The following is a 12583-nucleotide window of genomic DNA, read 5'->3' as shown; positions in this document are numbered from 1 at the left end:
AAAAAAAAACCACCCCGGGGGGGGGGGGATGGGAGGAAAACAGTAGTGTGACAACTGGGGATTCATCCTGGAAAAGTGTGCTCAAGGGTCTCCAAGACACGTCTCTTTCACACATTAGACTCCACAAAGGGCCTCTTTGGTTTGATGGGGGACGTCTGTCCTTGCCGGGAGTCTCTGGAGAGTTGCCTGTAGAGGTTGTCCTGGTAGGCCTGCGCAACAGGCAGTGTCCTCGCCACCTTCACATCCGGGTAGGAAGCGGTCTGGCTCACTCTCTCGAGAAGGTCTCCACGGGAGCCATTGGCCAGCATCCCATGGGCACCGTAGAAGTCCTCCTCCAGCACGTGGCCGTTTTGGGCATTGTTGGTTTTGTTATAAAAGGCAATGCTGCTGACGGAGGACGGCGGGCTGAATGTTTCCGGCTGGGGGAGGGTTCCGGGCGACGTGGGGCTTAGGACGGTATCCACGGACGACACCGCCCAGGTCCTGTTCTGTTGGTGTAGATGGGGGTACTGCTGAGTCCGGGCAGTTTTGTCTATGATGCCCATGAAAGGGGTGGTCCTGGAGCGGGCAGGCTCACTAGGGTAGCTGCCCTGCGTCGGGGAGACCGGGGAAAGCTCGTCGCAGGTTCTGTCGTAGGCTTGCTTGAGGGGAATCTCCATCTGCTGGATGGAAGCGGAGGGGCGGAAGGGAGGGTTCAAGCTGGGGGCGGACGAGAGGCTATTGCTCGACGGGGAGAACCGGAGTCCCACACTCTGGGAGTGGAGCAGCGGCCGCGGCGTTGGCGGGTGAGGCTTTATTTCGCCCGGGTTCACGGCCATGGGCCTTCGTATCAAGTGGGAGATGTCAGGGGAGCCCAGCTGGCTGGCGGGTAAGGAGGAACGTTCCAAGTCGAGCTTGGCGTGGCAGACCGGGTAATAGGAAGCAGACTGGCTGCGCCCGATCTGTGGGGTCTGGCTGTACCTCATCCCGCCGCGGTAGGCAGAAGAAGGCCTCTGCGGAAGGTCCTCCTTGGCCAGCCCACCGTGCTGGCAGATGGCCCCCGCGCTGAGGCTGGCCTGGACGTGCTGCACGGGCCGCCCGTCCCCCGCCAGCCCTCCGACGGAGCTCTGGTAGACCAGCCGGCTTTGGCCGGCCGCCATTTCCGATGAGGCGGCCTGGTACTTGTTGGCCAGCGAGTGGGCCATCTGCCCATAGGTGCCCGTGGGGATCACGGTACTGCAGTGCACCGCTGAGCTCGGCTGGTTGCTTCTGACAATCTGTGCCTTCGCGGGCTGCAACCGGAGGCCCGGCTGAGGGACTGCAACGGGCAGCGGAAGCATCTGGAAAGACCGCGGAGTCATTTTAGAGAGCGGAGACTTTGGCCGGCCAGGAAGTTGGCTGATGTTGGGTTCCTGCTGGTACCGGACCGGAGAACCGGACTGGGCCCTGTAGACGCTCATACTGTCTGCAGGGGGGCTGGCTCGGTATTGAGGGCCTCTGCGGAGGGGCGAAGGCGGCGGACTCTGGTATTCTTTCCCTTGGCTACCCACTGGAGGTGGGCTAAAACGGTAAGAGGAGGCTTGGTGGGCAGGAGACGTGTGCGGCGGGCTCGGCCTGTAGTGAGAATTCTGGTGTGTTGGAGAGAGGGCAGGAGAACCGGGTGGATACCCCTGTCTGGTTGGTGACCCTACAGAACTATTGGACCTGAAGTCAAACACCTGGTGCGAGCCAAGCGGTGAGCTGGAGATGTAGGCATTGTCCCGGGGGGCAGGGGAAGAGGGTGGGCTGGGGGTGGCCGGCAGCACCGGGCTGGGCCGTGACTCCATCTGCAAGCCGACAGAAATATTCTCGACGTCTTGCTCTTGGTAGTCCTCTTCCAAGATGTCTTGCACAGCGTACAACTCTTCGTGCTGCAGTGTGGGTTCGGGTGTTACCGGAGGCGGCGGCGGCTGCTGCGGCTGCGCCTGTGTCTGCTTGCATTCTTCTTCCACCCGCATCACAAGCCGCTGGATCTCACGGTTGTTCGGACAAAGCTTGATGGCCTCGTTCAGATCCTCCAGTGCTGCTGAAAACTGTCTGCTTAGGCCAAAAGAGGAGACAAAAAGAAGAAAGGAAAGTTACTCTGGACTGGAAAAGACTTCATAAGCCACAAACTTTTCAGGAGCATTGCTAGCGATGGGCAGGAGGGTGGCTGTGGCTGCTTCTCTTGTATCCACAGCGGAGGAAACAAGCGGTTGCTTCTTGGGACGAGAGGGGAGTGCCAGGCCCGTGTCTGAGCCCAGACGCTGCTCCAGGCCTTGGCTAGCTGACGAGGGATCCGTCAAGGGGAGGGCAACAGCAGGGCCTCTAGTCGCCCTCGGAGGAACACAAGGGGGGGGGGGAGTTTGGGAAGGTGGGTTGTCATTTACAGGGACACTGGTCGCTTTGGAACAAAACAGTCAACTAGTTGACCAAAACTCTGATTGGTAGCGAATGCCCCCACACCCGTCATGCACTTTGTGGTCCTTCTTTGATTATTATTTTTTTTTAAAAAAACCAAAAATGCTCCAGTTCACTCCTGATAACCCCAGAAGTTTGACTTTTCCTGGCAGCTGAAGGCGATACTGAGAGACAAGCTATTGCAGACCCTCAGAAACTGAATGTGGGAAAGCCTCAGTAAGGAACTTGGTTGTCAGGGTTCTGAACAGCCTATGGCAAACAGTGGAGGCGGGGGGGGGGGGGGAAGTCCTGTTCTGCCTGCACTGCTCCGTGAGCTGAGGAACTGGAGCTGAACCCCCAAAAGTGGAGTCGTAGCCCAGGCCCGACGGACAGGCTAAACTGCAAAGCCTTCTGCTCTACAGCAGTGATTCTGTTCCTGGGGACAGGAGCCCTCGGCACAAACGAAATCCCACACATCCACGCCGCGAGCTGAGCAGAGAGACCAGGAGTGGCAGGAGCACAAAGACCCCGTCAGGAGCCTGGGAGGGGACTCCGTCAAAAAGGAGCCAGCCCCCCCCCCGTGCGCCAGCCACCACTGGGTCCCCCGGCCCCCCCTCCCCCTCCCCTGTCACAAGTCACCTTGCACACCACGCGGAAGGATTCCTGGCTGTGGGCCACCCCGGGACCGTCCTTCGAGGACCTGGTGGTGATGGGGTGATGCGCTGGGAACACCCTCAGCCGCTCTACAGGGAACCGTGGGGAGTGCTCAGCCGCTGACCCTTGGGCGATACCCTCGGGGGCCCGGCCCTGGCTGCTGGTTCCCTGTGTGGAGGGTGGGGGGGCGACTGGAGTGTGTCACATCCAAACCTCAGGAGGACAGAACCTCTCGCCTCTCTCGGGCACTCCTCTCACCTGCTGCTGCGTTTGGCCCTTGCTCGCGCATAGTAAGCTTCATAAGATTTCGGTTTCAGCTCCAGTGCTTTAGTGGCAAATTCCTCCGCCATTCCAAAATCCTGCCATCACAATAGGTGTGTAGATAAGTCATTGAATATACACACACACGCGCGCGCACACAAAATTTGTGAAGAGAAAATAAATATGACATGGATGTATTTTTCTGTGCGGGCTGGGTACTTTTTAAGGTATGTCACAGTTTAGGTGGGATCCAAGGATCCAACCAAGGTTCTGTGAAATCAGAAGTTACACACGTCCAAGCTGGGCTCGTGTGAGTTCCTCGTGAGTCCCCCCCCCCCCCCCAAGTCTCCTTGCTGCTTTTGCTGGGGCAGCTCTTGCGCTGCCAGCACTGTGAACCTGAGATGGTGACCTGGGTCTTTATGATGACTTCTCTTGGAACCAAGAAGCCGGACTAGACGGACACAGGCATCCCTAGCTAATCAGATCCAGCAACGCTCTCGATTCAGAGATTTCCAATTCTGAGTCGAAGGACCTGTCAGGTGCCGGCATGTCTGAAACTTTTGTGTTAGCCAAACAGAAAGATGCAGCCCTTCAAAACCGCCCGGACTGACACAGGAGTAGGGTCTTTCTTCTCGCCTCCTTCCCTAAAATACCCGACCAGCTGGCAGGCAAAAGGGCACCTGGCTCCATTCTCAGGGCTTTGGTTGGCACGGGCTTCCTGTAGCAAAACCTGCCACTCCTTAGAAGTCTTTGCCAAGGAAAACACTAACAGGACAAAGACTGCTGAGTCACAACTGGATCCCAAGTATAAGCAGCACACACACACACACACACACACAAACTCTCTCTCTCTCTCTCGCACGCACATGCATGCATCAGTCCCTTCCCAACTCGTGGTTCGCATGCCCGGCTCCAGGAGGAGGAGGGACGGGCACTGGGGGGAAGGGAGATGTTTGCCGAGTGAGTCGCTGTTCTAAGGAAAACACCAGTTTCATAGGACAAACAGAGCAGTCCTCACAGAGTCAATGCTTAGAGACATGTAACTCTGTTCAGGATGGCACCGCTAGACCCCATGGTTAAATCCACCCTGATTCCACCAGTATCCTCCAATCTGCATACACACAGAATTTAAAAAAAAACAAATCAGAGAGCTGTAACAGCTATTTCATATGGCAATGATTTTTTTAATTGCTTGAAACAAATCTCAAATCACTGCTTGGCTGTTTCAGAACTGTAAAATGCCAGTGCTCTGTGAAGGACAACCAGGTTACAAAGAGGTGGAGGTTTTTTAAAGGCCATTCTGGGAAAGAGTCTGGTCAAGGAGTGGTCAGGCACAGGGTCGGGAGCCGGGAAAGGGGTGTGTCCGGGAGGGGCCTCAGACAAGGAAGGTCCACTTACGTTCATTTTCCTCCGACATCGAGAGAGGTTGAGGAGGAGCGACACCTTCAGCTCCCGGAAGGTTTTCAGGTCTTCTCCAAACCCTTCTCGAGGGAACTTCTTCAAAGCGTACTGGTAGCGCTGGGCGGCCTCCTTCACCTTCCCTTTCTGGCAGAATGGCAAACAGGTCAAAAGGCACCACTGAGTTTTCTACTTCAGGGCCACAGTAGTGGAAAAGCAACCTCCTAGCGCGGCAGAGCATGCCGGCATAGCTGAGCCACAAAACACCAGGGACACTGGGACACTCGCAGCTGAATAGAAGTTTGCTTAGAAACCACCCCGAAAGATCTGCCTTTGCAGAACATCCAGCTTAATGTCTGTCAGTTTTTGACATTTCTTGCTCCAACTGAAGGAGAGAAAAATTTAAGAGATGCAGAGTCTTTAAAGGATGCTGGGCTTTTTCTTGTGTGGCTGGCCTGGATTAACTGTGACATGCCGGCCACATGACCACGGAAACGTCTTCGGACAGCGCTGGCTCTTTGGCTTTGAAATGGAGATGAGCACCGCAACCCTACAGTCGGGTTCGACTGGCTTTCGAGCAAGGGAACCTTTACCTTTACCAGGGGTCATTTCGTAGAAAAAGAGCTAGGGGAACTCATTAGCATAACTCATTAGCATATGCCACACCCCCTGACATCAGGGGCCCGGCAGTGGACCTGCAAGGCCGGCGGAAGTGCGAGGAAGCCCCGCCAAGGCCCTCCCTGGCCCCAGGCAGGCAGGGGTGGGGAGAGGCGGGGAGGAAGCAACTTACCCTCCCTCTTCTCCTGCCTCCTCCTGGCTGAATGAGGGCTGGAAGCGGGGCGGCCAGAAGCAGGGGGCGGGGCTTCATCGTGTGCCCCGCCCCCTGCACCTCACCCCGGGAAACTGCGTTCCCCCGCGTGCCCCCCGAAATGACCTCTGACCTTTACCTTATTGGAGCATGTTCGTACAGCCCTCAGGCAGACAGTGGCGGCCTGTGGAAATCTGCTCCATATGCCTCCTGCCACCGACCCAGGCCTCCTGCGAACGGGCTCTCCTCTCGCTCAGTGGCTGGGAGTAGGCTGCCTGCCCCCTCTGCTCCTGTCACTCGCAGATTCTCCTCGAGTCTTCCTCGAGAGCCTCAGCCACGGCCAGCATATTCAACAGGGCTTGTAAGCCCACATGAACGAATGGCTAAGATTCGTGCCGACCAACGGGGGAGCCATTTTCTCTGTCGCCCAGAGATCAGTTGTAATAGAGGGAGATCTCCTGCCACTACCTGGAGGTTGGCAACTCTAGACACAGGACACGGTGGGTGACCGGGGAAAAGCCCAGGGGAAGAAAAGCCCACGGCCATAAATGCTCACAGGAACAATGCCCATGTGGAAATAAGCCCACACGGGGAAAAGCCCACATGGAAAAATAGATTTTTATAAGGGTTGATAACCATTTATCTCCATTTATGAGAATGAGCAGGTATTATATATATTCACAAGCAACAATTTGTGATTTTATCAGTTATAATCAAATAATAATTTTGCTATGTTATTAGTAAATTACTTCGTTACTATACAAAAGTGGCCTGTATGAAGAGGGCTTCAATACTCTTGAGTGTAAAGTCTTGGAAAGGAAAATGCAGGAAATAAAAATGACCATTTTGTTATCAAAGAACTTTATTAAGAAGGGAAAACAGTAACAACAGAAATTAAACTCTATACAGAAATATTTTAAAATAAAATTAAATACTTTAAATTTCTTAATTTACTATTTGTCAACCTTTGTGATGTTGCTATGAAGTAATTTCTAAAGTAAAGCTAACATTAAATAAGAAATAATAACAGACGTGGCAACCATGTCATGCAGTGCTCTTAATTCCCTACTCTCTATTGGACGGACCGCAGAGAGACCTGGCTTGCCACAAAGGAACCCTGGCTAATGCACAGGCAGGTCACCCAGAGGTGAAAAAGAGGAAATCTGACATAGTTGTGCAGCAATATGAGCTGGTAGAACAAACTTAATTACTTAAGGAGATTGGCTGATTTGCCATGAAGAAGTATATCTGCGTTATTGTTGTTGTTGTTAATTTATTGTTATTATTGTTGTTATTAAATGCTGTTGTTAAATCATTGTTGCTTTTACTATTAGGGTTAGGTAGTCTTTTGTCATGGTCACTGGGTGTACCACACTGTATTTGTTAAAATATAAGTAAAGGGAAATCAAGCTAGGAAATCCACTTATTTTAATGTTATAGTTTTAATTTTAATAACAAAATAAGTAAATATTAATTATTTAATGAATTTTAAGCCATATAGTTGTTCAAAAGCTAGGTGTACTAGACAGTCTACACATAATTTAATGTAAGATCTTTCTGTTGTTACTGTTTTTCCTTTTTAATAAAGTTCTTTGATAACAAAATGGTCATTTTTATTTCCTGCATTTTCCCTTCCAAGTCTTTACACTCAAGAGTATTGAAGCCCTCTTCATACAGGCCACTTTTGTATAGTAACGAAGTAATTTACTAATAACATAGCAAAATTATTATTTGATTATAATTGATAGAATCACAACACAAATTGTTGCATGTGAACATGACATGTTTTAATCCTAAAACAACAATATAAAATATAGGTAATACCTGCTCATTCTCATAAGTGGAGATGAATGGTTATCCACCATTATAAAAATCTATGGCGCTTTACATGGTATTTTTCCATGTGGGTTTCTTTCCATGTGGGCTTCTTTCCGTGTGGGCATTTTTCCACGTGGGGTTTTCCCCTGTGAGCATTTATGACCGTGGTTTTTTTTCTGTGGGCTTTCTTCTTGTGGATTTTTTTCATAGAACCGGACACAGTCACTCAGAAACTTCCTGACCTCTTTGTCAGATGCTTAGAGATGCCACTGGGAAAGACAGGCACCTTCTCTGCTGGGCCAAGGCGTGGCCTGCCATGCCCATCAGCCACGGCATTAAATGCAGACTAAAGTGCAGGCTGCACAGATGCATGGCCTTGGCCTTGGCAGTGTCAGAAGGTAAGGAAGGTGTGATTAAAGGAACCCAAGAGTAAAAAGTCTCTTGGAGGACACATGAAACATCTGGCTGGAAATCTCAACCCTCAAAGGAGGTTCTCTGCAGAGGTTGCCTTTGGCCTTCAGGTACCGCAGCATCCAAAGGACTTCTGTCTCTCATGCTTAGCAACCAGGATCAGCAACCAGGATGTTTCCCTGGAATCACTGAATCAAGCTACTATCAGCACTGTTCATACTTGGTGAAAACTAAAAAGTCTGCACCAGATTATGTGACATAATTAAGTGGTGCAAATTAGCCACACTGTAGGTTCATTTTGCATAACGGATTGTGCTTTTCTTCTAGTCGCTGGGAATTTTGCAGAGCGGTGAAACCCTAAACCCTTAACCAAGTATGTACCTGTTGTCAAGTTGCAGCCGACTTGTGGCAACTCCAGCAAGGAGCTTTCCAGGCAAGTGAGAAGCAGAGGTGGTTTGGCATGGCCATCCTCTGCAGGGTCTTCCTGGGTGGTCTCCCTGACAAGTACCGACCCTGCTTAGCTTCCGAAATCTGACACGATCCGGCTATACCGTGCCACCTTTCCCCCAGGCTGTCAAACTCGGCTCTCATTGGCCATGGTTATTGCTGTTCTTTGGTTCTGTATGCTTATTGTCTTCTGTCATTCTGGTTGGGGGGAGGGAGTATATGAGCGTGTGAGTGTGAGAGCTGCTTTGCTAAAAGAGCATGTAACTGCATTAAGTGGGGCCTCCTATCTCTGGGAAGTATGCATGCCTGACCTTGGACGGCCGACACTGCTAGATACTAAGCTTGCAGGTGTTGGGGGAGGGCCAACGGTGCATAGTGGATTTAGGCAGGCTGGATGGGTCGGTGTGATTGGACTGATCATCAGGGGGGCTGTTTGAATTCTGTATAATACCAGAACTGGCACCAAGAGGGTCAGTTTTGACACAGATAGTCTCAGCTTGACACATTCTCATCGCTCAGTAAACAAATCACTGCTAAGAGTGTGTTGTTGGGAGTAAGTTTGTTCAAGAGTCTGACACAGACCATAACTACTTGACATCTATTCAGCCCTCCTATGGTTTTTGATTTTTTAAAAATGAGACATGGATCTCATACTCATAATCCTACTCCCACAGTCCACAGGGCTCAAAAAATACGTGTTTTGTTGGGGGTTTTTTTTAACCCAAAAGCTGAGATTCTGGCTTGGGCAACAGCAAGAGCAGCACATGCACACATAAACACGCGTCAAACAAATCAGCACCTGGAGCCCTGTGACCAACACTCGTGGCCGTCTCACCTTGTAAAACATGTCCCCCTCTTCCATCAACTTGCTCAACAGGATGACCAGGATGTCTGGCTTGGAGGTGGCCATCGCCCAAGTGGCTGGACCTGCAGTGTACAGGATGCATGATGGGTAAAAAAACTCATACAATGCAAAAACGGGCAAGGGAGGAAGCTAAGGTGGAAAAATAGCCTGGGGGGGAAATGTCTGCTGGAGAGAACAACTTGGTGCAGTCTAGCCACGGAGCTCTCTGGTCCCAGGAAAAGGCACCCTTTCCACACATTCTTTCATTTCAGCAACTGGTGGAGACAGTCCCAGAAGGGTGTATGAGTAACATTCACTGGCGGGCATCAGTGGGAAACGAGGCATTCTGTTCTGGGGAAAGTGCTCCAGTTTCCACACCATTTCACACATCATGTGTAAATGCTCATGCTCTGTTTTCAAATTTCTGTAATCTGACTGTCCATCCTGTTGATTGCACTGACCTTGGCCCTGTGCAATCTGCCCTGAGGCTCACTGAGAAAGGCAGACTCTAAATAACCTAAACGGATAAATTAGTTAATTGAGGAAATCCAAGTGTTCATCCCCAGCTATGACCATTTGAAACATTTTATAATACAGTGATGTGGACATCTGGTCTTGTAAACTGCTCTGTGGCATCTTTTGTCTAATCAAAACATAAGCATTCAGAGTTTGAAAAAGCCAGTGCTTTGGAACAATTTCCACCTCAAACAGGGTTTACACCTGTGAAGTGTTTTCAATGACCAAGTGCACGCCCCCTGTCTGATCCAGTCCAGTGTAACCGCCCAGTGCTGCAACTGGCCTTTAAAACCCACAGAAATATCGGGGGTCTGACTGAGCAAATTAGTGGCTAAGCAGGGCGGTCTCATACAGGCAGAGTTTCCAGCAGGCGTGAGGGGAAAGACACATCAGTAGCGTTGTATTGTTGAATTCGGTCTTGAGTTCAAGTTATTCTCCACAACAGTATGGGAAAAAAATAATTATTCAAAGGTAAAGAAACTTTAAAATATTACAGGATGTGGAGGAAAAGCATGCAGGCAAAACCATATAATAAAAGGAAGCAGAGCCATCAGGCCACCAAGCCGGACGTGGGGAGCAGCGGCATGTACCTCGTGGGCGACTCGGTAGCGTCTGACAGCCTTTGAAGGAAAGGAAAGAAACAAAAAAAAAGTTGTCGGAGGGGGAGGAAAAAAATGGATGGAGGTGAGTTTAAAAAAAAAGGAGAAAGCAGCCGTGAGAGGCAGGCAGCAAAGCAGCGAAGGCGCCGGCAAGTCCCCCTTCGCCACGGAAGAGGCCACGGGGGAGGGGAGCAGGGAGGTCACGCGGCGACCCGGGAAAGCAGCCCTGTGTCAGCGCAGCCCCACCGTCACACCGGGGCTCATCTTCAGGGGAGGAGCCTCCGTCGGGACCCCTTTGCCAAGAGCCGGGCAGGGACGGCTCTCCCCCGTGCCATCCGCACCACGCCACAGCCAGAGCACCCGCCGGAGCAGCTGCATCCCGCCAACAGCGCATTCTCCATGCATGCTTGGCCAGGCAGCTGGGTGGGCATCTGCCGCCTTCACAGAGCCTGGGGAGACCCAAGCGGCCGGCTGTCCTGTCCTCTCTCTCCTCCCTACCTATCTTGGCTCCTTTCTTCAGAAGGGCAACTACAACAGAAGTATTGCGGCAACCCACTGCTCTGTCAAGGGGGCGCATCCCACTGTAGTCCACATGTTCAATCATGGCGCCATTATCCACAAGGAACTGGACCTATAGATAAGGAAACAACTGAGTCAACCACATTTCTGCAACCAAGTCTCAAAGAGGTGAGGGCGGGATACTGAGCTCAATGGTGGGGCCCCGGTCAAATCTGATTCCCCCCTCTTTCGCCTCATCCGATTGCTGGAAGCCTTAGAACAAGGAAGCCAACCCGCCCAAACCCTTCCCAAAGGCAAGACTGTCCATGCACCAGCCCACAAATTGTAGGCCGCAGTGAGTCAGAGTGAAATAGCTGGTCCTTTCACTGTGGTAATCAAAACCAGGATTGTGTATCTTATTTGTTTTCTGTCCAACCCAAACCACATTGCCCTCTACTTAGGTGCAATGTTCCCTCTCAGCTGTGGAGTCTTGTGAGCAAAAGTTCTACTTTGTGAGCTACTGGGGCATTAAAGTTGTGAGCGGGCCATTTGGTTACTGCATAAATTAGTTTGCTCTGGAGCCCCATCCTTCCTGAGCCGAGACAAATATGTGTGAGCCAGAGGCTAAAAAACTGTGAGCTGGCTCACACTAACTCAGCTTAGAGGGAGCACTGGTTAGGTGGGACGTGGGGTGGTGAACTATCACCCGCATGGATCATGTGAGCACACAGTGTACCGGGACAGGAGCAGGGATGCCCCCGTCCTGTCCGCCTCTAGGCAGCTATCAGATGTCACAATCTGCAAAAGTTCACTACAGGGACTTGCAGCAATATTGCACCTGCTAGTTTCTGACAGCAACTCATGAGTCAATGCACAACAAGGCCCAATTCAGATCAAGACTGCTGTACAAGAGAAGGCAGCTAAACAGCCCCGGAGGCTACGGGAGAAGAGCAATCTGCTCTGTCGGAAGCCAGCGTGGGCACTGAATGCCTGCACATGCTGGCTCCCCTCCAGAGAAAACAACGCCTCCATCTGTGGCAGTAGAGGAGAGGAGGCAGGAATCCTTCCTCCTCCCATGCAGCAGTCCTGCTCCACATTGGGCCCTGCTGCCCGATAATGCCCCTGGGAACCAGCAGCAAGAGGATGGTTGCAAGTCCCCATCAAGGCTCCCTCTAAGCCAGGGGTGGCGAACACGCGGCTCTCGAGCCGCATGCGGCTCCCGGCCAAAATGCATGCGGCTCCGGGGCCTTCCTCGGCTTCTCCCCAGCCTCGGCCATCTTCCCCTGGGCTGAGACAAAAATGTGTGCGCCGGTGGCTAAAAAACTGTGAGCTAGCTCACACTAACTCAGCTTAGAGGGAACACTGGTCCCCATCTAGTTAGGTGCTTGAGCTTAGCAGACTGGAGACAGCAACCATCCCATGACAAAGGAGGCTGCATATGGCCTGGAATGCCAGGACCTCACTCACTGCGATGGATTGTGTGCTTTTGCTCATTTTGAGACAGGGACATTCCTGAAGATTGCTTTGATGCTCAAAAGGCATCACTCTGACTCTCTTTCCCCAGACAAAACTTACCACCTCTGCATCACCATAAAACGCAGCTAGGTCCAGTGGAGTGCGCCCGTTTTTGTCCGCATGGTCTGCAGAAGCTCCACTCTCCACTAACATTCGTACTACTGAAAGGTGTCCCTTTAGGCAGGCCCAGCTAAGTGCAGTTAGCCCTTCTTTGTCCATCAGGGAAATGGAGGCCCCTGGAAGAAACAAGACAAGGGTGACTTCCGCATTGTATAGAAATATTAATTCCTGTAGGCCTCATGTCTCCCTTTGAATGTTATGTAGCATCATGTTTCCCCTTGGAATGCCTTTTGCTCTCACCCCCTGGTGTTCTAGCTTCCTATGCCTGACCATTTGCTCAATTGCCCTGTCATATAA

The 12583-nt window shown here is 51.6% G+C and overlaps 1 protein-coding gene across 1 annotated transcript in view; it reads right to left on the bottom strand.

Annotated features, from left to right (window-relative positions):
* Window positions 1–29: 29 nt before the first annotated feature.
* The window catches only part of TANC2 (tetratricopeptide repeat, ankyrin repeat and coiled-coil containing 2), a 378694-nt gene continuing 366140 nt past the window's right edge, over window positions 30–12583 (bottom strand). The window contains exons 24-29 of the mRNA XM_015424928.1: window positions 12227–12402; window positions 10652–10784; window positions 9030–9121; window positions 4711–4857; window positions 3310–3410; window positions 30–2055 (exon numbers count right to left, since the gene is read on the bottom strand). Of these exons, the coding sequence (XP_015280414.1) occupies window positions 108–2055; window positions 3310–3410; window positions 4711–4857; window positions 9030–9121; window positions 10652–10784; window positions 12227–12402 (2597 nt within the window). The 3' untranslated portion in view covers window positions 30–107. The remainder of the gene's footprint in view (window positions 2056–3309; window positions 3411–4710; window positions 4858–9029; window positions 9122–10651; window positions 10785–12226; window positions 12403–12583) is intronic.

This window comes from Gekko japonicus, unplaced genomic scaffold (assembly GCF_001447785.1).
Source record: "Gekko japonicus isolate JY-2015 unplaced genomic scaffold, Gekko_japonicus_V1.1 scaffold1630, whole genome shotgun sequence".
Classification (NCBI taxonomy): Eukaryota; Metazoa; Chordata; class Lepidosauria; order Squamata; family Gekkonidae; genus Gekko; species Gekko japonicus.
This window is presented reverse-complemented; position numbering and strand designations above follow the sequence as displayed.